Source organism: Chelmon rostratus, chromosome 8 (assembly GCF_017976325.1).
Source record: "Chelmon rostratus isolate fCheRos1 chromosome 8, fCheRos1.pri, whole genome shotgun sequence".
Taxonomy (NCBI): domain Eukaryota; kingdom Metazoa; phylum Chordata; class Actinopteri; order Chaetodontiformes; family Chaetodontidae; genus Chelmon; species Chelmon rostratus.
Window position 1 is genome coordinate 16,223,735 of NC_055665.1, and position 27,972 is coordinate 16,251,706.

Sequence of the window (27,972 nt, forward strand, 5' to 3'; positions counted from 1 at the left end):
AACAGCATGGGCTTTTGAAGAGGCTCCTGTATGCACCTGACAGCCTCTCTCTTGCTATCCATGTAGTTTTAAACAACAGACATGCAGTTCCTGGGATACTGAATGAGAGGACAGATGGTAGGTTTCAAAGTCCCTGCATCTACTGTCTTGTTATCCACTGTGCTCTGCACACATATTTTGGAATGGAGAAGTAAACAGGGTCACAACGCATACAACATTGAACCCATTAACACAAAGATGTGTTGTCGCTCCCAAAAATGCAGAATAATTGTATATGCAGTGGCTGTTTTGATTAAAACCAATTTTCGTTTATATCCTACCCACCCTATCATATCTTGGTGTTTTATGTTGAAAAGCTTGTCAATTGAGCTGATCGTACACACTTTTATTTTGAAAATCAGCAGAGCAACTTCCGACGGTTTGTGTCATCTGGTAGTGCTGTTACAGGAAAGCGAGAGGCCACTGTGCTCCAGTTACTTCACGATTTTTATGTCAACATGGGCGCTTGTCTGGCCTTATGCTCGTTAGCCAGCTGTGTAAGTATCTACTCTCAACATGAATGTCATCTTGGATACAAACGGAAGGCTTTAGTTCACTCTCTTCGTCCTAACGTTAACGTTAGATGAGCTAAACTAAAGTTGGGGTGAACGTTAGCTTAACACTTAACATTACGTTAAACGCTACGTGACAGGCAGCCTAAAACTCCCTTAATGTAATTAACGTTAGTTATTAACTTAACGTCAAACACTAAAGCTAGTTATCTAGTTGTACTGGACAAACAGCTAACGATACAAATTTCAAGGAAGTTAGCTTAGTTAGCTAGTGAATCAGCAGGGCAAATAACGTTAGTAATCGAGGAAGTGTCAGAACAAGCCATTTTCGAGACATATTAAGCCAAGCTAGGGTTAAGGCAATGCAATCGTGTTATTGACACAGCTGATTTTGCCTGTATGCTATGGCTAGTTATCTGGATAGCGGTTCCTGGTCTGGCCAATGCAACAGCAGCGTTAGCTTGGACCGTTTAAATTAGCTAAGCTCAGTTTTCGATTAAGTGAAGTGGCTGTTTGGATCAACACATGTTAAAAGCCAGGGGACGGATATGTCCTGGATTTCTTGACAAACTGGGATAACAAGGGATGGGCCGGTGTTGTTCTTGTTTAGATAATAAATGAGTCAGATATGTGGGTGATGCTTGTCCACTTGGATCCAGTATTGGAAATTCACAGTCACGATAAATAATTTACCAGCACAGTATTTGTAATCGACCACAACCTATTAGCGATCGGCGTTCTGCCAAAGCAGTTGCTTTCATTTGACTGTTATCTGATTTGTAGAAGCCTGTCCTGCCCAATGCTTAAACTTTTTTTTTCCCTCTTTCACTCCTTTCTAATTTTCTCCATCACACACAGGCCTCCTGTCTGTGTGGCTCAGCACCATGCCTCCTGTGTGGCTGCTGTCCCTCCTCCAACAACTCCACTGTCACCCGGCTGGTCTTCTCCTTCTTTTTGCTGCTGGGGACCATGGTGTCTGTCATCATGATCCTTCCTGGAATGGAGGCACAGCTCCGTAAAGTAAGATAGCTGTTTCTCTCAGTGCTGTTACATTAGTGTTTAGGGCTGTGTTGCATTTTGAACATTCATTTAGATCTCCTGAACTACTGCATGTGTTTACTGTGCATGTTTTTTTTCTTTCATGTGCTATGTATAGGGTATTTCCTTATTGGAAGTAGTTGTGATGACCGCCCTTAAACTGGAACAAAAAACTAGGTTTCTAGGTCACAGTTTGTAACAGTTTTGCAGCGAAAGTCCTTTGTCACTGACATATTCTCTTAATTACAGTTTTGTTTTCTCTGATCGTCTGCTGCTGTTTTGCAGATCCCGGGATTTTGCCAGGGAGGAACTACTATACCTGGTGTCGAGAACCACATTAACTGCGACGTCATTGTCGGCTACAAGTCTGTGTACCGTATGTGCTTCGCCATGACCTGCTTCTTCTTTCTGTTCTTCGCAATCATGATTGGTGTCCGTAGCAGCAAAGACCCACGTGCAGCAGTTCAGAATGGGTGAGTGCTTTATTGGGCTTATATGTGGTCAGGGATGGAGGCAGTTTTGCTGGTGTTACTTGCCTCTGCCTGCTGTACTGATGGTGGGTTGTGACTCTTTATTTTTCAGGTTCTGGTTCTTTAAGTTTCTGATCCTGATTGGGATAACAGTGGGAGCTTTTTTCATCCCCGACGGGACATTTCATACCGGTATTAACAATCTCTGTTCAATTACCATTCACAGTAATATACTGACTTTGTGTTTTCCCAGTGGCTCCGGCAACAGAATAGGAATCTATCCCTGATAAACAATGTTTGATGTGTCTGTTTTCTTTCTTCTTTATAGTGTGGTTTTACTTTGGAGTCGTGGGATCCTTCATCTTCATTCTAATTCAACTTATTCTTCTCATCGACTTTGCCCACTCCTGGAACAAGGTGTGGGTAGAAAATGCTGAAAGTAGTAACAACAAATGCTGGTTTGCAGGTAAAGCATTCTCTTGAAAAGAGGCCTTTCTAGCCATGTTGAACTACATATTTGCCGAATAATCAGTTATACACTTGACATAATATTTAAATAGATCGGATGATCTGCTCTGCTGCCCAGATTAGTAGAACATTGTTATACCTGCATTTTAAGCAATTTTTATTAATGTATCTTCATGTAATTTTCAGGTCTGCTGTCTTTCACCCTCCTCCACTATGCACTGGCTATCACTGCTGTGGTGCTTTTCTACGTTTACTATACACTACCTGACGACTGCACAGAGCACAAAGTCTTCATCAGCCTCAACCTTATCTTCTGCATTATTATCTCCATCGTCTCCATCCTTCCTAAGATACAGGTACAGTGTGGACCAATCCAAGGCCATGTCCCTACTTATTTGAGTAAGGGTCCTGGGTCCTATTTAGCAGAGATCACAAGAGGTGAAGATTCTGTCCCCTCAAACTCTCCTTGTGATCAGTCCATTACAGAAAAAGAGCAGAAAAAACTATGCTTCTATGTTTTGGTGTCTCTCACACACATACATAACCGATGCTGCTATGTGTTAGTGTCTCTCTCTCACACACACTCACACACACACACAATGTTAAAGAGGCGTTCTGAGTGAAAAAGATGGAGTGAGCTAGCAAGACCTCATCACTTCAGCAATACTCTCTGCAGTGCAAGAGAAGCTGCGCCCGTTTCTGGTCAAGCATCATGAACAAGGAGGAGAGTTGCTTAAATGTGACTGCAGCCTCCATCAGATCCACTTACCCTCTGTGTTCAAGCTGCAGACGATCCCTTTGATATTGAATAGTGCAATGTAATGTTACATCAACTTCATTGATATTCATCGAATTTTGACTTTTATAAAAATTCTTGCTCATCCGCCACATGATTGGACACTCTTTCTTATGACAAAAAGTGCTTAAATGGTAAAACATAGAATTCAGAAGAAACCTGCAATTTGGGAAAAAATAAAATGGAACCTGGAAAAAATGAAAACAGGCCAGGTCAATATAGCCGGTCAGATAGTACAGGTCATATGTTGTGGTTTTTCAGCGTTGACAGTGAAATATGAGGATGCAACCTGAAAGCACTAGTGTGGATGCAAACCTGTAGAAAAGGGAAAAAAAAGAAGCATTTTTTACATTTATCTGTCCTCGTGTCGACATGGCTTTGCTGTCTCCAATTAGTAAAACGTAATATGTAGAAACAAAAATGACTTGATTGATTTTTAAAGTCTTGGTTGAGTTTTTTGACTGAAATACGTAGTACATCCGAATACAGTTATTTACATTTTTCATTTACATTTTGTGGTTGTTACATTTTGGCTGATAAATTTAGTGCATGTTTGTCCTTTTTGTTGCAGGAAGCCCAGCCACACTCTGGTTTGCTCCAGGCTTCCCTCATCTCTCTCTACACCATGTATGTCACTTGGTCTGCAATGACCAACAATCCAAGTGAGTTGTCTTAGTCCACACTTGAAGCTCTCTTCTGTAGCTTTTGGCTGCATGCTCAGTTGTAATTATACTTACTGTTTCAATACATGTACTTTCTGATTATCTGCTTCAGCAGCATTTTGATTTCGCTGGTGAGTTTTCCATGACATGCTGTAGGAACAAAATATGTAGGCAGATCAGTGTCTGTATTAATGAGTCCACACAGAATGATCCACAGATGTATTTCTGGAGTTAGATAGAAATGACTCCCTCCACTTTATCATTGCATACACATGTAAAAACAACAGTGTAAAACAATATCTCAGCTGTGAAACGTTCTTCCCTGTTGTATGATACTGCCCAGACGTCGGGCAGCTGTTTGACATTCGTTCCCTCTTTTCCAGACTGCACAGATGTGACGCTGTAGTGATTGGCTGAAACTGAAGGAGCCATCTGATTGGCGACAGATAATTCCTTGTTGAAAAAAAAGCATTTTACTTTCAAATACATATATTTGTAGATTTCTACTACATTTATTTAAAACACAAAATATCTGTGAACACTACTGTGTGCATTAATTAATGCTGAGACTGATCTGACTCCATACAACGAGCATTCTGCTAACACTGTAGCTGGCACACTGTCCTTGTTTATCTGCCTTTTCCAAGTGAATGGCACCAATAGGCAAGCTTGTTGTGACTGTAGGCTTAGTTTTCTGTATGCGCAAGCAGAGATCCATTTCCACACAACACTGAAACTGCATCAGTTCTAGTCTTATAGATTTCGGTTGTGTTGTCCACAACCCAAAGATATTCAGTTTACAATTACAGAGGAGTAAAGAATCAGAGAATTTTGACTTTTTTTTCCTTAAAAATTGCTTAAACCAATTAATCTTATTATCAAAATAGCTGGCAATTAATTTAATAGTTGACTACTGATTGATTAATCCATTAATCCCGGCAGCTCTAATTGCCATTACAGTCAAAATATAATTCAGATATCCATAGATAAAAGACCACGTTGAGTGTGAACACACTCATTGTATACTGATGTATTTTTCATAACCTGTTACCTTGTAATACCTTATAATAACATATGTAATGACGTGTGTGTACTCTGTTGTCTTAGATCGCAAGTGTAACCCCAGCCTGCTGAGTCTCGTGGCAAACGTCAGCACCGCTGAGTCACCTGGTGACAACAACCCAGGAGTGGTGCAGTGGTGGGATGCTCAGGGCATTGTTGGTTTGATCATCTTCCTCTTCTGCACTCTTTATGCCAGGTAGGTTTAGCGGTGCTAAACCCATCACATAGAATATTTTGTCCTGTTTTGTAGTACTTGTATTTTTGTAAAACTGGCTTTCTCTGTCCCCTTTCTAGTATCCGTTCATCCACTAACACCCAGGTAAACAAGCTGATGCAGACAGAGGGTCAGGGGGAGAGGGTGTAGTGGGAGAGGATGGCATTCGCAGGGCCGTGGACGATGAGGAGGAGTCAGTCTCTTACAACTACTCCTTTTTCCACTTCCACCTCTGTCTGGCCTCTCTGTACATCATGATGACTCTAACCAACTGGTACCAGTAAGTCAACATGATCACAGAATTTTTCCGCTGAAATACAAATATTGAATAAACAGACACAGTATGTGAAACAGCTACAAATAAGCAATTTTATCACCCAAACTGACAGCATTTAAACATACAGTTCTTCAGATATGTCAGTAACAAAATGATTAGTTTTGAAAGAAAAGCCTTGAAGAATGTATTCATCTGATTGATGCCTCTGAGGTGACCATATGTTTTGAAATCAGCTGTCAGTAGTTGTTTCACAGGTATTGTAGGTCCCCAGTATGGCCACTAGAGGGCACATTACCTGACCTGAAAGTTATCCATTCTTTGAGTGCAGTTTGAAAGTCATTTTTTAAAATCAGCTAAATCCACCACAGTGCTTTTTCTAATCATTCATGGGACCCATAGTGCATGTGTTATGTGGAGCTGGTTTTACTAAATTGCACCTTTCCCTCTGTGTCCTCCCTCAGACCAGACACCACCTCCCAGGCCATGCAGAGCACTATGCCAGCTGTGTGGGTGAAGATGAGCTCCAGCTGGCTGGGCCTTGGGCTCTACCTCTGGACCCTCATTGCCCCTCTCATCTTCCCTGACAGGGACTTCAACTGAGCACGCCCTGTCTTTCAGCCGTTTGTTTTGTTTTTTTGCCTAGTGTATTACGGCTTGACTCCACCAGGCACAGCCTTGTCGCCCCACCAGAGCTCATCGCATCGTGGCCATTCTAGACAATTCTGGTGATTCAGCCAGAAGCGCCGCAGCACGTTTCAGAAGCATCCCAGAAGCTGCTCTTCCGCTCTCCTCCTCTAAAAATGCATGCCCCATCTATTTTTGACGGAAGCTGCGTCAAGCTGCGCAGAGCAGATCGAGCTGCACAGGAAGTCAGACACCGCAACGGCATAGAGAATCCAGTCCACTTTTCAAGTGACTGGATGTGCAGACTCCTGATCGAATATCAACAATAAACGCAATTACAACAGACAAAAAATGAAAGCATTTAACTATGTGGCCTGTTTACCTGTGGTAGAAGCACAAACATCAAGGAAAAAATACCAGATCATTAAAATCTGAGCAAGTCAACAAAATCAGCAGGCAAAACGCTTCTGAAACACTCCCGGTGGGGAATGAAGCCGTGCAGAGGATGGAACAAAACTGCTCGCAGCCGGAACGTGACCCAGCCGTGCCCGGTGGAATCAAGCTGTTAGGCAGTATAAGGGATGCTATAGAGGAAATAGACAGGGTATTATGAAGGAAATACATTTGATTTCTTTTTATTCCTTTTTTTTAATTAATTGCTTCTGCTGTTTTTGTGTTTCTGTTGTCTTACTCCTCTCAGTATGATTATTTATTCTGATAATCACTACAGATATTTCAAAGTGGATTTTTTTTAGTTAGCCTGATTGATGATGGTTTTGGCGACCTGAAGTTCTTTGCCAAAGAATCATCTTAAAAGGCAACTCCCTACCTTCCGCCTGACGCGGCTGTGATATGACTATATAAGCTCCATTATCGTTCTGCTGAATTTAAGTAACTGGACTATCAGAAAGCAACAAGGCACTTTCTCAATACCTCAGACATTTCAGTTACAGATCCCCCTTTAAAGGCCTGCAACGTCAGACCTCTCTGATTGGCCAGGTCTGGAATCCCCCTGATTAGCTGGGCTGTTTTGGTGCAGGGGGCAACGAGGAGATCCCTCCTTAGGAGCCCCAGAGTGAGGTGAGTGTGAGAGTTAGATAAGACTAATATGACACACCCAACAGATCCTAACAGGGCTTCCCTTTTGCTGCTCGGCTGTATGCAAATCCACATGATTACACCTTGAGCCAGAGAGTCCGAATAGACCACCAGTCTAATCTCAGCTCTTCCTCGTCTATTCCAACCTATGGTAATTTATCTCTGGTGCTATGCCTCTCCATGTCTGACTGTGTTTGGCCTCGTACAGCCACGGGCAACAATCTACCTGTATAGCAGTCTGTTTGCAGCAGGGAGACAGACATGTATTGATCCATAGCAGTCAACATCACGCGATGTGCAGCAGTAGGCTTCAGGAGGTGACAGCCGTGAACTCCACACTACCTGTGCTCTCACAAATGCCATTATTTCCAGAAGGTTTCAGAGCGTGTTACTGAGTCAAGAAGAAAAGGATTTTTAATTGTTACAGTGTACAAAACAATAATGACGCATGTTGGTACTGATAAATTGCTGTTAAATGGTCTTGACTTTCATAGTATGTTGATGGTTGTAATGGTGGTACAGTAATTTTATGCATTATATAGTATTTACCTCAATTTCAATCTTAATGCCATGAGTTCCAGTAAGGCCAGAATATTTTGTACCTGTGAATAATTGTTTTTGGAACTTCTTGTAAATGTTCTTTGTTTTTGTTATTTTCGAACATTTCACCGCCCACACGTATGAATCACATTTCTCTGGAGAAACACACGAGTATTGTGAATGAAGTTTTTCAAAAGTGTTGTGATAAATGGGAATCTTTTTTTTTATATATTAACTTTATCAAACATGTCAGATGTGTTGTACAAGTTACCATTATCGCCCTATTAAGGAGATTGTTAATGCTGAATTGCCATTAACATGTAATATTTGAAAACACGATTAAGTGCCTTTTTGTAGCCCTGCGTTTCAAAACGAATTTATCACTAATGCTGACGTGCGCTTTTTATGCCTTGCCTTACATTGTGCTCACTGCATGTCACAAGGCATAGACCTCTGACAGGCATTAACATTGTATTTCATGTATAGACACTGTTTTTAATAAATACGAAAGTCTCTCACTAACTCTGTGTTGATGGAGCCTCAGTAGAAGCTCTACGGTCGCGTCCCATGAAAGATACAGATACATTGGGTAAAATAATCCTCATCAGTACACCATGAAGACGGAGTGTAAAAACTGTAAAAGCATGAGTTATTGTTTACGTTTGATGAGATTTTACGTTTGATTTTAGTGAAATACAATAATTACTGGTAAGGTGATTGGCATGTTAACTATTAGGGTGATTTAGGTCCCCTGTGGATGTTCACTGCTTGTGCACAACACCTCTATCTTTCCAGGGTGCAGGTAGTGTGATAGCACTTGGTTTCTGTACATCACCCCATAGATTGAGGTCATGAGGTGGGGCTAATAGACACATCACAGCACGTTCTGTACTCTGGGTATACCATCAAATGTAGATAACACTCCAAAATAAGCCAACCATACGCTCGACATGCATCAGTTCAAGCACTTAACGTGTGACACTCTGTGTTTCCCCGGCTTGCTGCTTAAACTCTAACACCGTTCTCAGAGGCAGTGTGACAGGGGACACATTCACATCAGCCACTGTTGCCTTTAACCTTTGCTTAGTGTGTGCTCTGCTTGCTGTTACAGACACCCACTAAATTGAAAGCACGTGACTTTGTGTATACAGTAAATAATAATTAGAACTCAAATAGCAGATTCAACCCCTTTTGCCGAACTGTAAATCGACAGTAAATGTGACCCGTCCCCTGAGCTGGTCCAGAGACAGCAGTGTGTGCCAATGCTCGCAGCCTCTGCTGTGTTATTTCCTTCTCGCCTGGCTGGCAGACAGGGCCTGTTGGTTTTGGCCGCTACAGTCACTCAATCCAGTTGGCACTGTCTGGAACTGTTCAGGACACACTACCTCCTGTCGACTACCACCCTCCCACAACACCACCCCTCGCTCAGCCTATCCACGGCAATCCTGAGTGGATGGTGTCACAGTTGAGAGAATGAATACTTCCTTTACGTGCAGTGGAGGGAACAAAGACAGTAACCTACACAACATTAAACATAAAACAACGACGCACAAACTGTGAGACAGTGAAGATAAAACAGTGCTTTAGCAGTGCACATTGTTAAAAATGCAGTTTGCACAGGCAGAGACTCATTGCATCAGAGGTGAATATAAAGTGCAAATACATATTCATGTGCCAATGGAAAATGAGAACACCAGTGTGTGGAAGCAGTTTCATAGTGAGCACAACATAAGCAGATATAAACACAGGATGTTAACAGGACCTCACAACAAATTCAGAATGTGACTCTGAAGAAGGAAACACAGCAGCATCAAACAACCGCTGCAGCCATGACGGCAGATCCAGAATGAGGTTACAGGCCTGCAGGAAATTATAATGATGTAATTAGTATGTGACAAGTTGTCACTGGAAAGAGAAAGAAAAGAAAGCACTGATGCAGAATGTGCATAAACCAGAGAGAAGGACATAATAAAAGGGTGTTTTGTGCATCTAAAAACAAAGTTGGAAGCTTTGTCGTTTTTCGTATAGAGTGTTCCTGCGTCTCTTTGCGCAGCGGTGGGCCGCACACTGGGCCTAAAGGCTTCACTTAATGAGACAGACGCACGGAGGTCACCACCACAGCGACTCAAGTGATGGAGCAGCCATGTAGCATCTCCTCCAACACCTTCATGCTTTCATTTTTACTGCTCTGGTCAGGGTTGAACACGATCTCACTCTTCACTCTTTACAGAAACCGCTCTCGCTCTTTCAAACTTGTCTTTTTTTTGTTTCTCTTTCAGTGATTGAGGGCTGAACGCTATGAGGGCACCAGACTGGCTTTCATGAGACTGAAGAACTCTTTGCAATGCCCTCGTCCATTAGCCCCATCTGAAATTTAACAGCCTCTGAACGCAGCCAGCAGCATGTGAGAACAAATTAGCCAAGCGTCATAAATCGCGCTTTTATTTCCCCTGTTATCATCACGTGTATAAATGTGAAGTCGGATTTTCTCCCAGGATAGATTTAAGACGCTCTCCGCCTCCGGCCATTGGCTCCAGCGTCATAAATCCCACCTTCATTTCCTCTGTTATCATCAGATGCAATTTGTCGCTGTAATAAGAGATCAGAGGCTGTAATGTGCTGATTATGAACCACTTAGAGCAGCTCTGCAGCCATGCTTGGTGAGGCATCCTGGGATTTTTAACTGCAGATAGACTGAAAACAGTGCTTGTCACATGCATTAGCTGCGTTTAGCCGCATTTTGCATCCACTTGTCAGGAACAGGGTCGCGCAGATCGCCCCACTGTTCCAGCTTTGCTTCAGTGTCATCACTCCAATAAGCGGAGCGCGGCACGGCTGCTCCTGGTGCTGATTCGGATGAGCGCTGTTTGCTGGGAGGATTGCGCGTCCCTGACCACCTCTCCGACAGAATGACTGGAAATGCCCGTCTGAGGTGTAATTGGGTTTTAAGAGCTGGATCCAGGCCCATTAAATTATGCGCTGCGCGCAGGGGAGCTAATTGAGTTTAAGCCCTGCTGGCATACAGCATGTGCACTGGAAACATTTACCCAACATTAAGCCCCAATTAGGCTTTTCGGGATGGGAAACTTGTTGCTGGATGATGGGAAGTGAGGATGCTGGTGCTTGTCCTTGCGCCGTTTCTCCCCAGCGAGGAAAACGTGGCCACTAATAGATCTGCTTGTTTCTAATAAATTGCTGATCGCTTCCATTTCTCTCGCTCTGTCCGCAGTGCAATGCAGTCACTCCGTCCTAAGCTGGAAGTCTGAAAGTCTGAGTGTGTGTGTGTGTGTGTGTGTGAGTGTGTGTGTGGAGGGGGCTCTCCTGTGCGCATGCTCTTCCCCGGCTCAGAGGAGCGGCTAATGCAGTTATATAACAGTGAGTGCAGCCGGCGTCTGCTGTGAGCCAAATGCCAGGCCAGTCTGGTTACATAAGCCCGTCAGAGTCATATTGTAGCAGCACGGAGCGCTCACACCACAGCGCGTCCCTGCACTCCTTCCACCGTCTCCTGCTCTGTCTCTCGCTTCCTCCCACTGTCTTTCCCCGCTCTCCTCTCCTTCGCTGCACCTCTCCCCACCTCCCTTCCCTCTCCTCCGTGCTGCGGAGCTGCTCTCCGCGCCGGGAACAAAGAGTTGGCGTGCTGGATGCGGATGCATCCACAGCTCTGAAAGTGTGAGACACAAAAGAGCGGGACTAGCTGTGCGCTCGCATGCAGAGAGGACGAGATGTTTCTTATTCTGCAGCACTTCCTCCCCCTCTACACATCATGAAACATGCACTTCAGTCGTTGGGCATCTTCTTGTCCTTATATGATTGTTCAAAGCGGCTCCTGCGCTGACTCCCCGCGCAGTGATGAGAGTGATGGGAGTCAGGTGGACTGGTGCTGTCACCGCCACCACCTGTGTGCTCTCGTGTCCGCTGGCCTTTTCGAGCACCATTTGATCCCCGGGGTACCAAACCGTGCAGCAGCCGCCTGGGCCGCTTCCACCGCTGACCTTTCACTGTATCTGACCCTCGTCTCTCCTCCCCCACCATCGGTCCCTCCGGCAGGAGGAGGTCAGACAGACAGGGTCATCAGATCAGCAGGAAACTCACTCGCAGCGCTTGGGTGTGTGCAGAGGATTGCAAAGCGCTGCCCGTGACCCTTTGACAGCTCACACAGTCATCCAGGAGAAGTTAATTGATTTGTGGCCTCGGATCCTGACCTCCATTATGACTCTTGTGTGTGTGATGCCATGTCAGCATCACTTTAGGTGGGCTATTCATTCTTGCGGTGTGGCAGGAAGACGTGCGCTCTAACTCAGTGGAGATGAAACATTGCTGCTGAATCAGAGAGGATCTGCTGTAGACCAGATCGGTGGGCGCATGATTAAACCAATCAGCCTCCGAAACTCTGGACTGCATGAGGCTGCCTGGCTAATTACAATTAATAGCATTAACCAGGAACTGCGCCTTCCCACCAATGGCCGCCTGCGCCACCTCATGACTATGCACGAGGCGGGCTCGGCGCGCCAGCCCACTGGTGGAGGCTGAGAGGGAGGGGGCGGTGCCCACCGGACCTGCCGTGCGGGGTGGTGCGGAGCCGCGGAGTGTGTTTTTGCGTAGGGCGAGATGTTGTTTTGTTGTGGCGATCAGCTGAATGTGGCATCGCTGTCCGGTCTGACACAACAGTGGGAAGCACCCCGAGCCCCTCCGGCTCTGCCTGCGCAGGAGCGCGGCCACCGAGAGCAGCTCTATCCAGCGCATCGCAATCCAGGAAATGCGGACTTCTGGCCCTTTCGCTACGGGATAAATGGCTGCAGCGCTCGCACTGTAGCAAGCTGGTAAATATTAACCGTAATATTGCTGCCTGTTTATCACTTAGTTTGCGTGACGTTGCAGCGGCTGTCACGCTGAGGGAGCGATGTGGCGTGAAGTTGAGCGCAGGATCCCAGCCGTGTTTCCACGCTGAGAGAGTGTCATGAAGTTGAGATCGCCTCGTTGGGTTTTATAGTGATAGGTGAGGGTGGTGGGGGGGCGAGGACGGGCTGCATGCAGCGGACCCCAGCAGCAGTCAGTTCACGGGGGGGTTGGAGGCAGTCGCGGTCTCAAGTACGGCGCCGCGCGGCAGCGTCGGTCGGAGCGGCGGCGGCGCCGCACGCGTACAGCTGACAGCATATGCTTCATCACGCACGGCGCTCACCCCGTTTGTCCTCGTTATAACAAGCCGGCTGAGGAAAGCAACAGCGCGGACTGCCAGGCGCAGCCCGGGCTCAAGTTTAAGCTTCGGGGTCAGGCCTGTGAACTGCGGGGCTACACCTCCACACACACTTCAGGGATGACATCATGCGTTTTCGCTCTGTTGATCCGCTGTTAGAAATGGGTTAAGTTGACCGGTGCGCATTTGTTTTGGCGGCTGTTCAGTCAGTCAGCAGCATCGACCCCGCTCCAAGTTCAGTCACTCTGCTGTTTAGGCTGTTTATGGTCTGCCCACACGGGGTTCGCCTCCATACATCAGGGTAATGACAGTGTTGTAGTGTGAAATTTGCATTTAGACACAGCGAATGACTGTATAACTGTTGTCTGACAGGTTTGTTATGCAAAAAAAAAAAAAAAGTCTCTGCACAAACCAAATATTGCCATTCTGGACGGAGTAACAGGACGTCAGCTTCAGTATTTAACAGTCATTTTTAACCCTTATTTCCATTCGCACTTGAATTGCTTCAATCTGTCTGTCTGATCTATGACCTCTTAACTCTCAGCACCTTAGAGCATGTTGCTATTGATATAAACATATATGAAAGCTATATTACATCAGGTGAAGAAATCAGAAGAATAACAAGTTTTGGCAGCAGGTGAAGTCAGTGCTCTTTCAGTGTCTCTGGTGCCAGTTGTAGGTAAGGACAGTGCTTGCCGTGCATTGCTGTGTGTAGATGAAGACCACAGTGGTTGTGGTTGCCCTAAAGCCACATGCTGCTGAGAAATACTTTTTCATATCAGTGGAGGTTCAGTGCAACTCCCCATCCAATCCGAAGGAATGTGGATATTAAAAAAAATACTTATAAAACGATAGCAGCAACAATGCTGCAGTGTCCTTCGCCTCGCTCTGGGCCAGTACTGTAACTTACAGTACAGAAATACAGTGAAGTGTCAGAGCATGGTGCTGAAGGGGGCATGAGTGGAAAGAGGCCAATATGCAATTATTTCTTATTGAATCAGCACAAAGTGGCAGCCTTACAGTGCGCCGCTCTGGCCTGGATCAAGACCACTTGTGGTGCTGGCTGAAGAAAGGCGCAAGCTCAGCAGGCACCCAAGGAGAGCGCTGCTCCGTTTCCCTGCAAATATCCAAGATTGTTTGACATCGTGGAACATTTGATCGGTGAAAAAAAAAATCTGGGCTTCGGGGCTTACTGCCATTTATGGTTTCTGGGCGGATGGGGATAAAAGCTGCGAGTTACTTTGATGCTTTTATACCATTGTAACTTGGCTGAAATGTTAGAAGGCGGCTTGTTAAGAATAATTGCTATGTTTTAAAAGCTGGAAGTGAATGTGGTATTAACCGTGTAGCTGCAGAACCTGTTTTCATACCAGTCAACAGTTTAGGAGCGCCAGTCCATTACAGAAAGCTCTGGTATTCAGCATCAGAGCTGTAGACTTGCGCAATGAGTTCATTCAGGTACAATATAAGCCAAACGTATCTTTCTGTCAGCACTGACTCTGATTACTGAAGACTTCAGTCAGTCACTCTGGCAGGTTTGTATGCATCTGGCACGAGCAACACAACATGCCAGTGAGCACCAAACTGCTCAACGCCTTACACAGTATATACGTATATATCCTTACTTTCACACACACACTCACCTGGCAGCCTCTCCCCATACCTCGCAAACTGAGTCAACCATGCAGGTGGCACGCTGACTGTCGGGTGGAGTTCCTGCTCAGGCCCTCAGACACACCTCCTGCAGGCAACCAGGTCTGATTAACGCAGACACACTGGAGCAAAGGATCAGGGGATGACCCGCCGAGTAAGAGCTGCAGTTTAGTCTGAACCCTGGACATGAAAGTCGTCGGCGTGGCTGTTGTGATGCTGGCACTGTGTTCTGCTTCATGCATGGCTGTTGAAGATCACACGCAGAATTAAAATGGTATCCATGAGCATGTTTAAGTTTTGTTTTCTTTGAGGGAACGTGGAAGAAGAATTGCACTGTTGTCAGTCTCCCAGAAGTGAAATAAACACACACACGCATTGTGACACACAAACCCAGGCTGTATAATCCTGGTGGCTGGTGGACACAACCTTTTCACGTCCCTGCGGCTGGTCATTAATCCTGTTCTCTGAAGCACCCGAGAAGAATAGACCCACTGTAGTGCTGGGAGAGCAGAGTGATCCAGGAACACGACTTTGGACACACACACACACACACAAAGCAAAATGGAGGCCAGGAGTGCCAGCCTGGCAACTTCACAAATGCCCCACTAGCCTAATAATGTTACTGGCTGCATTCAGTTGCTTTGGAATGTAGAGGTAATAGATCTGTTATTGAGATTCTGTTTTTCAGTCTTGTGGCCTCGTCTGCTTTTGTATCAGTCAGTGTGTGTGTGTGTGTGTGTGTGTGAGTGTGTGCGTCAGGGGGTGAGGTTGTCTGTCGGTGTCTGGCCTCCACTCAGCCTCTCACCCGGGCCAGCGTGTTGGCTGCCCCTTCCAATGGAGGTAGAGTTTCCTTGTGTTTGCCAGTGAGCGAGAGTCTGTCCTGGATGTGTGTTAGTGTGGCTGCCTGGCCTGCTCCCATGCGTGCCAGCCAGCCAGCCCGGGTTATGTAATGTTATATGGGGGGGGGGGGGGGTCGCTCATTCAAATGCTTCCTCCTTGAGAGTTAATCATTTGCTACTTCTGCACAGTTGGTGGCCAAGTGGAATGTCGAGGGGTTTGCTGTTTGAGATGGCGCTCCTCCCTCAAAATAGTTTAATCACAGCTCCAACTCGGCCGTAATATGTCACTCTGACAGGATTTACGTTTTCTATTCTTCTCCTCTGCGCATGTTATAATCTGTTTTCTTCTTGTATCAACAGTGGAGGGCATTTTTGTGCAGGTGTTCACTCTCCGCAGTGACCAGCGTTGTGTAATAGCGAGTGTGAGCCGCTGCGCTGCTCACCACAGGCATGTCTGGAGAAGGCTCGGCCAGGATCCCGTTGGTGGGGTTTGTGTAACGCTCGGGAGAGGCTGACGACCGGCTGGGAGGAAGGTGATAACACACGCAGTAGTTTATCAGTTAGTGGATATTCAGGTTTGAGCGAAGGAATCGAACCTCACCTTCCGGGGGCGAAGCTCTCGAGTAAGGATTCTGTGTTAGCTACAGATGCAGGCCCTGTGTGCGTATTGATCGGCGAGGCGGGCGAGGCGGTGTTGCATTTCACGGCGAGAGGGCTCGACTTCTTCCAGATCCAGCTCTCTCTGGGTCCCAGGATGCCCCTCTGAGACCACACCCCGAAGCACACACACTGCACGTGCTCAGATCACAGTCTGCAGGTGTCTGTTCACCACACTAATCTTTGATTAACTGACACCTGCAAAGGTAACTCGTGCTTTGTCTCGGCTCCTCCAAAATGTGTCTCACCGTTGCCGTGTCTCTCCTCGTCCTCCTCCGTGAGGATCTCAATCTGCACTGTCTTATTCCATGACTACGTACAAATAAGCTTTTCTCATGATATTTAAGCATGTCCTTATACAGGCTTCCTTAATTTTTCCTCTATCTAGAACCAATTTCTCTCCTTCTCTCTTCTTCTGCTCTTGTTTCTTTACCTCTCATCTCCTTTTGTTTCATCTCCTCTCCTCCCAGTTCCTCCCATTTCCTCTCCTCTCTTCTGCTCTTGTCTCCTCTCCCCTTTGTTCTTCTCCTTTCAGTTCCTCTCCTCTCATCTCTTCTTTTCTCCACTTGTCTTCTCTTCTCTCCTCTTCTGCTCTTGTTTCCTCTTCTCTCCTCACTTGTTTTCTCCTCTCAGTTCCTTTCCTCTTCTCTTCTCTTCTCTTCTCTTCTCTTCTCTTCTCTTCTCCTCTCAGTTCCTTTCATTTCCTCTCTTTCTTTTTTCATCTCCTCCCTTCTCTTATTTTCTCCTCTCCTCTCCTCTCCTCTCCTCTCCTCTCCTCTCCTCTCCTCTCCTCTCGTCTCTCCTCTCTCCTCTCCTCTCCTCTCCTCTCCTCTCCTCTCCTCTCCTCTCCTCTTCTCTTCTCTTCTCTCCTCTCCTCTCCTCTCCTCTCCTCTCCTCTCCTCTCCTCTCCTCTCCTCTCAGGAGTCCTTTGTCTCAGAGTGTAAGACGTCCCTGCAGTAACTGCGAGGGAGGATTGGAGGGGATTTCTGCTCTGCAGGAGGGTAAGAGAGCTTTGGGGGAAAATCCTTCCAACCCTGCCGCGGATCTGCAGAGCAAATCAAGGCAGCAGGCGATGCTCCAGCACAATCCTCCCCAGCCATGTCACCGTCACTGAAGCGGAGCAGTTGAACTAACCCCTGGACCCCCTCCTTTAGCTGCACTCTTTAAAAGCCCTGTGAAATCCGTGGAACAGCCATTCGTGTTTTGTCTCTCTCATGGTGCTGTCAGTCTGAGGTGTACCGTGTTCAGCCTTGAGGAACGCTCTCTTACCTGGCGTGCTTTCATGCTATGAGTTGTGTTGGCTTGTGGGGGGCTCTGAGGCATGCTCCTCTTTTTTTATCCTTTGGGCCATACCCTGCAGTACGATCCATCGTCTAATATACGAAATATCTGAAACAAGATATAAAAGAGGAGGCTGGTCTGTATGTGTGCTGTGGGTGGCACACACGCATGTGCATTTGTTATTTACCGCAGAGTCCCTGTAGGCAAGCTGTGCCCTGACACTGTCAGGTAAGGTCATATAAAGAACACCTCATTTTAGATGCTGTTAATTATGCAGGAGTGTGGTCGACTGCCATCACTTGGGAAGGTCATTTGCTCCTCACCCCATTAAAGGGCACAAAACTCTACAGATTTCGGTCTGTGTGTGTTGTGTCGGGGTAGAACTGTTCATTTTTGTTGTGGTTTTGCGATGCTGCTGAAGCTTTGCTGACATCCTGCTTGAGGTTACAACTACCTTTGAACGGCTTCAGGTTTTGCAGTTGTCATCCATTTGATGTCAGTTCACACTGCAAACGAAGGTGTATTTATTGACACAAGATGTGTTTGTGTACACTGTGCAGGTATGTCTCTGCATGTTTATGTATATATTCCACGACTGTTTATGCTTATGATGCTTTCGCTGATGCCTTCATATTGCAGCCCCTAAGGGAGGGCGTCTGTTTCACCTGATTGAAGGTCAATATTTGCATGAGCATTCCTACAAACAACTTGGTCGAGACAGAACACAGGCTACCAGTGTACTTTAATAAAATCAGAGTGCCTGTCTATCATTCTAGTCTAGCATTGCCAGACCCATCTCTCTGCACTACTGTACATCAGGGCAGCAGAGAGGTCGTTCATAGGCCGCTGAAATTCTGCAAGAGATGGAAAAAAAAAGCCCTTCCTGGTGGTTTGATCGCCAAAAACCAATCAGAATCACCAAGTGTATCCACAAACTTTGCAAAGCACACCGGTTCTCTTGCTAAATCCTACTGGGGAATGATTCTGAGAAACATTTTACGCATGGCTAATTAAATTCAGCACACTTGTGGGAATTTCCCCATTTGATAATTTCTCAGAGACAGGAACTTTGAAAACAGCAGCAGTGACTGGAAGAGAGAAAAGAAAGCAACAGTCTGCCAGTGAGGCTTATTCCAGTGGTCCACATCCCTTGAATCTGAAGTCTGTGAGCAGCTTGGATGGAAGGTTGAACTGATCAGTCCAATTAATCAATCAGTCGATCAACAGAAAAATAATCAGCAACTATTTTTATAATCAATGAGTTGTTTTAGTCATTTTTCAAACAAAAATAATTAAAAAAATGCTCCACATTCTCTGGTTCCTGTTGCAGTTTCTCTATGTGATACACTTTTAAAGTAAACAGTAAATTTCAATTTGGGACTTTTGGTCAGAGTAAAACAAGACATCTAAAGACCATCTTGGGCTTTTTTCACAATTTTTGTGAATTTCATAGACCAAAAGATGAATTGAAAAACTGCACATCACAATACTGCAGCAGCAGGCGAAAGGCAAAATGTAAATTCCAATTCAAAAATCAAACTGGCCTCCGCAGACATCCATCACAGTCTATAAACCAACTTCCTGCTTCAGCTTAGACCGACCACACTTTCACCCGTTGTGCAGACACAGTTTTCTGGTTCGTTGAAGGCTTATTGGCGACAGGTGCGCTCACTTTCACGACCATACCTCCAAATAAATGTCTGATTGTCAATGTTGCTGCATTTTTGCAAATATGTCGGTCCGGCTCCTCCTGCACTCCAGTTCTTGGAGTCTTACAGTTGTGTTACTGACTCTCGATTCAAGGACAAAACTGCATTTGGACGTGTGTCCGAAAACCCTAATAATCCTCGATGAGGCAGACTGCTGCTGCTGTTGAGTTCATCCACCAACCTCATAGTCAAACAAAAGGCACAACAGTAGGCAGATCATCTCAGGCAGGATCAAGCTCCACAATGTGCCGCAGCCTTAGTGAAGTAATCTAGTGTCACATTTGTCACACTGTCACGGTAGATTAACAGTCAGGCGATCAGCGGGAAGTTACAGATGGAAGGTCGAGAAAACAGCTGGTTTGATACGGCAGACGTTGCGTCACACAGGCTGACCCAGCCTAACTGAGAAAATAAACAGGTGATGGAAAAAAAAGCATGCGTGTTTATCGTCTGCGGCTGGATGCTATAGCCGAGGTTTTCACCACCCTTAGGATGGATGAGATGGGCTGGATTGTGGGTGAAGCTGAGGAAAGAGGCAGAATAAAGGCAAAAAGTTGAGGCTAACACCTGACAGCCCTGCACAAAAGGTCCACCTGTCAGTCCAGTTTCTACACTGTACCTGCTTTTCCAGCGTCATGAAATCTACTCTATCGAGTGAAGTCAAATTAACTGCATGATAAACCTTGATGTGAATTAAGATTTACAGCCATAACTAAGGCCCTTTGAAAGACATGGTGGCGTGCTGTATGTTTTGGGGAAAGGGACAGAGAATAGCTGTTTGATGCTCTTCCTCAGTGGGAGGTGTTACAGTGGTTCATATTATGTAATTCCCCTGTCCTCAACAACCTCAAATAGTCAGCAGTCCCACTGTTTGCGCCCAGGTAGTCCCCCACCCCCTCCCCTGTTTTTTTCCCCCTGCTTTGCACTGTCAGCACAGTGCTTGGGAGCAACCCCGGCTTAGTCACTGCAGACTTTGACTTTTCATCAACACGCCGCACCTCTAATATGCCTAATGGCACCGCGCTCGTCCTCCGAGGACCCGCCTTTCGCCCCGATGTCAGCTGACAGTTTGCCGGGCCATTGTCGAGGCGAGGGGGAAGGAGAGGGGGGTGCATCTGTGGCTCCGGGCCATATTTCACTCTGACACCCGCATCCACGGGAAGACCAGGAGCTGTCCCAGCGGAGCAGACAGAGGGTTCAGCTCCCTCCAACCCCCCTTGTTCTCCAGGACCCTCTCTAGCATGTTGGTAGCTATCCGAGAGGCTGATTAGGATTCTTTGAGAGTGCAGTAGCTGGAGCAGCGGGGCTCGGTTCCCACTCACTGCCCCTGAGTAGGGTGTCCATTACTGTGGGAGTGCCGAAATTACACAGAAGAGGGAGATCAGGAGAAACCCCAGTGAGAGTTTTGGAGAGAGAGGCGGGGAGGGGGTGGAGGGTTTAGAGTGGAGAAATCAATTTGTCTCTGAGCGAAAAGAGGGTTAGTCACACACAAACACATTGTTGCAGGGGTGAAAGAAAAAAGATGCCCTGTGCGCGATTACGGAGTTCAAAATTGTCCTTATGACAAGCAATGTATCAAGCTAGTAAGTCTTGACTTAACTTTTTGAGCTAAACTCCACGGGAGAGTTTTGTGCCAGTGTGAAAGTATAATGTTTCTTTATCAGCGATGGATGGCCTCCCCACTCCTGTGAGAGCGAGCTGTCCCTGTTTCTAAGCCGGCAACAGTCTTTCTTTCATTGGTCATAGTCGTGTGTTTCGATGTGCGTGATTGGTCATTTGTTATCGGCATTACAGAAGCACCAGTCATAGGTTGGATGGCGGCTCGATGGCTTTGGAGTGGCTGCGAGGGTGGAGAGAGGGCTCCTCTCTCCTCGGCTGCCTGCTCTGACATTTTCCTCCTTTGTTGCTCGAGTGCGGCCGAAAAACTCAGAAACCTGCAGTTTGCTTTGCAGAGAGTATCAGCGTCTCTTCCCATCAGTCTGCATAATGCACTGTTTATTGCTTTTCTGTGTAACTGCAGTGTTATCAGATTATCCTCCGTGCAGTTTTTCAGAGTGAACGTTGTGTTTCATTGTGTTCTGCCTCTCATCGGCCAAGACCTCAGCGCTCCAGTCTGTGACTACAAACAAACCTGCGTAAAGACGTTCAAAAATGCTGTCCCTCTAACGCCAGGCCTTTAATCTGAGGGTGATATTTATTGATGTGTTTACTTTCATTCTTTATCTTACATCAGGTGCTGTTAGCTACGCTCGCAGGGTAGGGCAGTGTGGTTCTTTGGGCCAGACTTTTGGGTGGTTTGTCATGAAATTTTGTCCAGACATTGCTTGTTCCTAAATAATTAATTGCATTGATTTCAGTGATGAGTTTTCATCTAGAGATGACTTCTCTTAGCACTAGTTTGTCCAGCACTTTGGTTTATGACCTGCTTTGTGTTCAGAGCCAATTATGTCAGCATGCTTGCAGAACAAACTAAGACTGTTATTTATTTTTTCCCTCCATATGTATTCCGTGAAGCTCCGCCTCTACTTGTCTCTGATTGGTTCCCTGACATTTTTTTCCTAACCCTAACCATCTAAGCCTAACCTAGAGTACCACATAGTTGCTAAATTGGCACAATGTTTTACAAACATTTCTTAACTTTGAAATTTATCATATATGTGTGTGTGCGTGTGTGTGTGTGTGTGTGTGTGTGTGCGTATATATTTCACATACTCTTTGCGGGAGTCGAATTTAGCAGACCCGACATGAAGCCTGACAGGTGAATTATGTTCTTGTTTTCCACCACTTGATCCCTTAAAGTGAGAAACAGTTTACGTTGACGTCTGTGTGATGGCGAGACCTGTCCGTCATCCTTTGTGCAACCTACGTGAAATGACGTCTCTTCCAACCGCACGACTCGTGAGTCTTGCCAGACCACAATGAGGGGACTGAAAACTGTGGGCTGACAAGACCACGTCTGCCAAGACTTGCCAAATGTGATTTTGCCTGTGTTAGTGACAGTTTGTGTTTTGATAGGTGTCAGTTAGTGCGTGCGTGCGTGTGTGTGTGTGTGTGTGTGTGTGTGTGTGTGTGTGTCTGACCATGAAATGCAGAGTCCTGATCTACGCTTCCTTCGCTCCTTGACAAACTCAGCTGTGGGGTTTGCTCTTCACTTTGTTGCAGATGCTGCTTAACTTTGATGGTGTGCACAGTTTGAGTTTTCTTCAATTTGTAGTCAGACTGCTTCAGCAGTGAAAGGTATCCATGACAGTCTCCAGATTCGATTTTCGTGGTCTTTAGATTAGATTTCCACTCTTGGTCTAGCGGCTGACTGGAGGCCACATCTTGCCATTTGTTTAAATTTTGTGGGTTCAAGTTTATGACTTCCTCATCTGCTATTTAAATGGTCTATAAACACATTTCTGTTCTTGCAGAAAGTGATGCTGCTGCTCTGTCTGCTGTAGGCTTTGCAGTACCTGCCTCTGCTGTAGCTGTTCCTACGTATCATGTTGTATATCGTTCTCCTGGATTTTCAGTACTTTCTAGAATTCTACATCATATTTAAGTCAAACTAGAGACCACCATGCGAGCTGCGACACCCGTCAACACGATGATAGTCGTGTTGTAATCATTTCTACATTGTCACAGGGTTGGACCACACCCGTCCGAAACTCAGCCTTCACTTTGTTCTCGGCTGCACACGTGTAAAGTTTTGTGACTGCATTTTGCATGGCTGCGACAGACAGACAGACAGATGGAAATGCTCATGTTCTTTACAGACAACTGATCATTGATCTCCTGCCAATAATCACACATTCTACATTCATGATTAACCGTGTTTAATATTGTACATTCCTTGTACTAAATGAAAAACACTTGCAGTATGTATGTCAGTGCTGACATGGGTTAGAAGTTACGCATATTGAGTAAATCAGTTCACCCGACCTGACAAACTCACTTCTCTCATGCTTCCATTGCGTCATACACACTGATATTGAGTGTTGTGGCTGCTGTGATCCCATCTTGAGATAGTCTCTAGTCGTACCTGATGGATTGGAGGGGTCCAATGACCCCCACCCCTGCAGACACCGCTGTGGTAGTTGCCCCACATCTTGATCACATTTTGCCCTGATGACACCCACACACACACAGACTCACAATTTGAAAACAATACCAGCCTTGGCTGTTAAATATCTTGATTTGAAAGAATGAATTAACTTTTAATAATTAAACATAAGCTGAAAAACGTCCACTTCAGACGCAGCTCTTCTCCCAGCATTGTTTTCTCTTGCAGAGTTTTGATTGAACGCAATCAGCCTAATTTTGTATCTGTCAGGAGAAGCTGACTGACCGAACTTGTCTGAATCTACAGCTGCTGACTGCAGTAAGTCAGCTGACAAGCTTGTTAATCACACACACCATCCAGATTTCTGTTATTGGTCAGCTCTCAAGGAAGTGAATAGACTTCTAGTGACTTGTTGCTTATATCACTTGCAGCGTGGATTTACATATTCAGTGTTCCAGAGACGAGACTGTTAATCATGAAGGGAATATGGAGGAAATTTAACCTAATAAATGGAGGAAATTTAAAACAGAATCAGAACCATGCAGCATTTTTTAATGGCTTGAAAAAAATTGTACTCAGAGCTCAAAGTATTATTATTTGGACAAACATCAGTGTGTTTTCACTTGGCTGGCAATTCAGCAACGCAAGAAATTATGCACCGAATGAGGATGGAGTTATTCCCATTAAACGGCAAGCTGTACAATTACACAGTGTGTTTGATGGTTAAAGGGACAATTACTTAATATGTTTTCATACATATACAAATACAATTTCATATTAAAGTCAGCTCTGTCATATTTTGTGAATCTGGAGAATTTGTTTTGTGTTTGGCCCTCTCCGAGGCGCAGCTCGATCGTCTGAAAAGGGCTGAATTGGAGCCCGCTGACCACAGAGGCAGCGAAATCAAAGCATGAAAACTGTTCAAATTCCATCAACAAAAATGTAACTCTGTCAGAAAACCTGTCCTTGGATGCATAAAAGAGTGTCCTGAATATCTCCATGGTACAAATGCTCTCCCCAGAAGAAATGAAAACATGTCAGTTTGCTGCCATTACATGAAAGCACAAAGTGATGTGGCCGTGTGAAACTTTTCCTCACCTTAAAGATGTAGATTTGGGAGAATACACTTGTTTGTTTTCCAGTTAGATAGTGAGCTTTAAGCTGGGAAAAAGTTAGCTTTTTTCCCCTGTTTCCAGTCTTAGTGCTAAGTTGAATGATGCGCTGGCTGTAGTCTTATATTTAATGGACGGATGTGAGAGTGGCATTATATTCTCATCTAACTCTATCAAATAAATGTATTTCTCAAAATACGTTGTCCACAAAAGCTGGCATGTTGCTGCATCTCCAGCTCTGAATACGTACATTTAAACAATTAGCTGTGCAAGATGCTTCTGCTGAGGTTTTTGAATGAAGCTTTATCTGTAGTCATAATTTATGATGTCATCACCCTAAAAATAAAAAAAGTAAAAAATATCCTCAAACATATGAATACATGCCATTCCATTAATTTGGACTTCTGGACTTTGCAGCGCTCTGGAGTTAAGAGTTGGGAACAATCCTACAAGTATAATAGTTCTAATAAGTGGAGCCTGTGAGTAGAGAATGAATGAGTAGTCACGCAAAAACAAAATCTGTGCAGCATTCGAATGTTGACTTAGAACTTGAATGTCAACATTATTAATGAAGCTTCCAAACTATTGGGCACAGCCCTGATATAAAGCTTTTTGATTTCAGTCGGTTATAAAGAAATGACCATTAAAAGCTCACTTCTTTGAAAAGTAGCTGATAACCTAATAATAAATACCTCTCTTACATTAACAGACATGTTAAGGTTCAGTTATATTGTGGATTTTGCAGCAGGTTCAGGTATTATCCAATCCTCTATAAAAGACAATTTGCTTCCTGACGCGAGTGCTTGGTATCCAGTGTGCAGTCCTGAGGTGAGCAAACGGTGCACCTGAGCTTACACTGCAGTGTTATCTCGTAACCTGGCATGACAGAGCTCTTACAGCAAACACTCCCGGTGGGGAAACACTCTGTGAGGTAACATAATGATCCAATGTATATGCGTACAGAGAGGCTAGTGAAGCCTGGCTTTGGGCACGTTCAGAGACAGCAGTTCAAACTGTATTGGATGACAAATCAGCCGTACGTAACCAGGCAAGAACTAACAGGAAATCAATGTACCCAGCCACCTATCCTACATCAATACAGTGTCTCACATTCTCGCCATAGGCCCGCTCATCTGGCTGTCTTTCTCCCTCTCTTGTTCCATCTCACTTTTTTTTCTCTCCGTTTTTTTTTTTCTTGCCGTGTCTCTGCAGTGTGCTTCTTTGAAAGCCACAGCATCTCTATTTTAAGGACGTCTTTGTTTCGCTGCTTTGTATTCAAATGATCAGGCTCGCAGGCAGGAGGATGCAGCTCCGAAGACGAGTGGGTTGGCGGGAGAGGCGGGAAGAGAGGTGGCGAGCCGGCTTTCGGAGTCAGGTTTCTCCTAACCGTTACGGTATGAGGTGATGACAGCTGGAGGAATGCACTGCTGATTCCCCCAGCGCGGGTCATGTGACCTTCGGGCTGGCTTACTCTCCGGAGCGGTCTGAACGATCTGGGTGGTCAGGGGAGAGAAGAATGTCCATCTATAATGTGCGTGTCATGTACTGCACATGCACGGCATGATTCGATCTCATTCAGAAACAGTGTGTGTTTGCAGGAATATGGTTTGTTCCCGTGGAAGCAGACGGTGTGGTCTGTGTGTGGCCTTCCCGAGAAGCTAGACGAGACTGCACCTCCAGCAACAACGAACGCAGATACTGACACATTTCTGCCTCGGAACAAAATACCTTTTTGGTACAGCAAATCATTTCTTCTCGCAGTAGCTGGATTTCCTTGTAGTTAGAGTTTTGATGGAGAAATCGGACACCAGTGCATGTGTTCCTGTTACTAAGCAGCATGCAGGTATTGACACTCATCTTGACATTTTAATCCTTCTCGACTTTGTGTTTGCAGGACACCAAGGCTTTGTTTCTTTAGCGCTCTGTTACTGACAACTGTTGCTGTAAAGATAATATTAGCACTGTGAAAGCAGCAGGATGATTTAACATTTTGAGTCTCACCAAATCTTCAGTGCATCAGTGCAAATTCACATAGCGCCCAATATTGCAAAATATTTTATACATTTTTTTCTTAATGCTGACTTTTTAGACTTTTGAATTTTGAAAATTAGTGCAATAGAATGCTTTTTCACATGCTCTTCTACTGTGGGCAATCCGATTATAATGTCACTCACTTTCAAATCCACACGTAAGAGCATTCTTGCTGCCTTGCTTGATATGATCTGCAGTCTCCTCATATCTCGCTGCGCTGAATTACCCCACACTGCACAGTAATAATTAATGTGTCCATGAGAGATTGTGTTGTATTTTAGCTCTCAATAATCTATCATATGTTACACTGCCTCAGATTTCCGCCCAGTTGATGACACAATTAAAATCATTTTATAAATAATCATGCAGCTGAAATGTAAAAACAAGCAGACACTGCCAGACTGTTGAAAAAAACTTTATGTAACTATGAAGCTGCTTAAAGAGTCAGTTCACCCAAATATCAAACAAGTTTTTTTAGTATTTATCTATTTGTATAATGAAGGTAAATTGAATTTTGTTCGTGGGGCTCAAAATACTAAAAAGTTGCATTTAAAAAAAATTTGCAACTTTTCTCTTTCAGAAACACACCACGAAAGATCAGAAAGAAAATATGTTCTGTTGCAAATGAACCGACGCTTTAAAGGTGCATTCAGAGGATATATTGGGAACATTAGGGTTTAGGGGGCTCGGGAATGTAATGGAAGTACAGCAAAAAAAAAAAAAAAAAAATCAAGAACCGGATCCCTCTGCAGTGTTGTCATCCTTAATTATTTGAGAGAAAAACACAAAAACCTACAGTATATGCATGCAGGAAGCAACCTTCAGCGCAGTTTGATGTATTCTGTAGATTCAGCATTTCACAACACACACACAGATTTACTATGAGACTGTTTTAGCTGCACTTGATTGTCGTGTGTGATTGATGAGCTGTCTCACTAGCCCCAGAGCTGCAGTCTCAAGATATAGGCTGCACATTGCGTACGCGTTTGATAGCCTTTTCTAAGTTTCCAGTTGGCAGATAGAGTCACTACTGCACGTCAGAGCCATGTACTGAGAACACAAAATGACCATATACAAGAGCTCTCCATGTCTCTGTCTCTCTCTCCCACGCATTTCCACAGTTTTTCTCCTCTATCTTGTTATTCTCCGTCTCGCACTCTCTCTTTCTCTCTCTCTCTCTCTCTCTAACACATGCCCTCACCCACACCTCCACTTTCAGAGAAACAAACACATAAACAGACGGGTTATGGCGCACGGCGTTTGTATATGAGCACCGGGTTTGAAGCGTAGCTGACGAGGCGTTGATGCGTCCGGAGTGCCTCTGTTGACAGGCCGCTAATGCAGCGTGGCACCGGGCAGAATGGGCAGCGGGGGCACACAGCGTAGGAGGGAGCGTAAACTGTAAACCGACACTTAGGCTGAATGGAGTTGTTTGTCACTGTGGGTAGCAATTACTTGGACTGGCCCGGCTTTGAGTAAACTCCCTGATCAGAAGGGTGCCCCTCTGCCAGGGAGAGGGAGGCGGGGACGGAGGCCGTGTTGATACATTCCGCGGCCTGGTCCTCGTGTTTGAACACACTCAGGCCGAGCTTCCACCTGTTGACTCTTCCCCCATGTCTCTGTTTGTGCAGGCAGCGCTGAAAGCACCAGC

General features: G+C 45.2%; 2 protein-coding genes across 4 annotated transcripts in view; both read left to right on the forward strand.

Moving 5' to 3' along the window:
- The first annotated feature begins 434 nt into the window (after nt 1-434).
- On the forward strand, nt 435-8,316 carry serinc2l (serine incorporator 2, like). The gene is given in 11 exon segments (XM_041943294.1): nt 435-536; nt 1,410-1,571; nt 1,875-2,062; nt 2,172-2,251; nt 2,388-2,525; nt 2,714-2,883; nt 3,895-3,985; nt 5,093-5,243; nt 5,342-5,384; nt 5,387-5,541; nt 6,000-8,316. Coding segments are annotated over 11 exon segments (1,356 nt in total). The 5' UTR covers nt 435-497; the 3' UTR covers nt 6,139-8,316.
- Nucleotides 8,317-12,389: 4,073 nt separating this feature from the next.
- Nucleotides 12,390-27,972, forward strand: part of LOC121610946 (transcription factor HIVEP3) — a 39,273-nt gene continuing 23,690 nt past the window's right edge. For 2 of the 3 annotated variants that reach the window (XM_041943277.1, XM_041943276.1), the window contains exon 1: nt 12,390-12,620. The gene's annotated coding sequence lies outside the window, so the exon portion shown is untranslated. Of the gene's footprint in view, nt 12,621-17,046; nt 17,145-27,972 lie in introns of those variants that run through there. The other variant, XM_041943278.1, reaches the window with a different exon arrangement.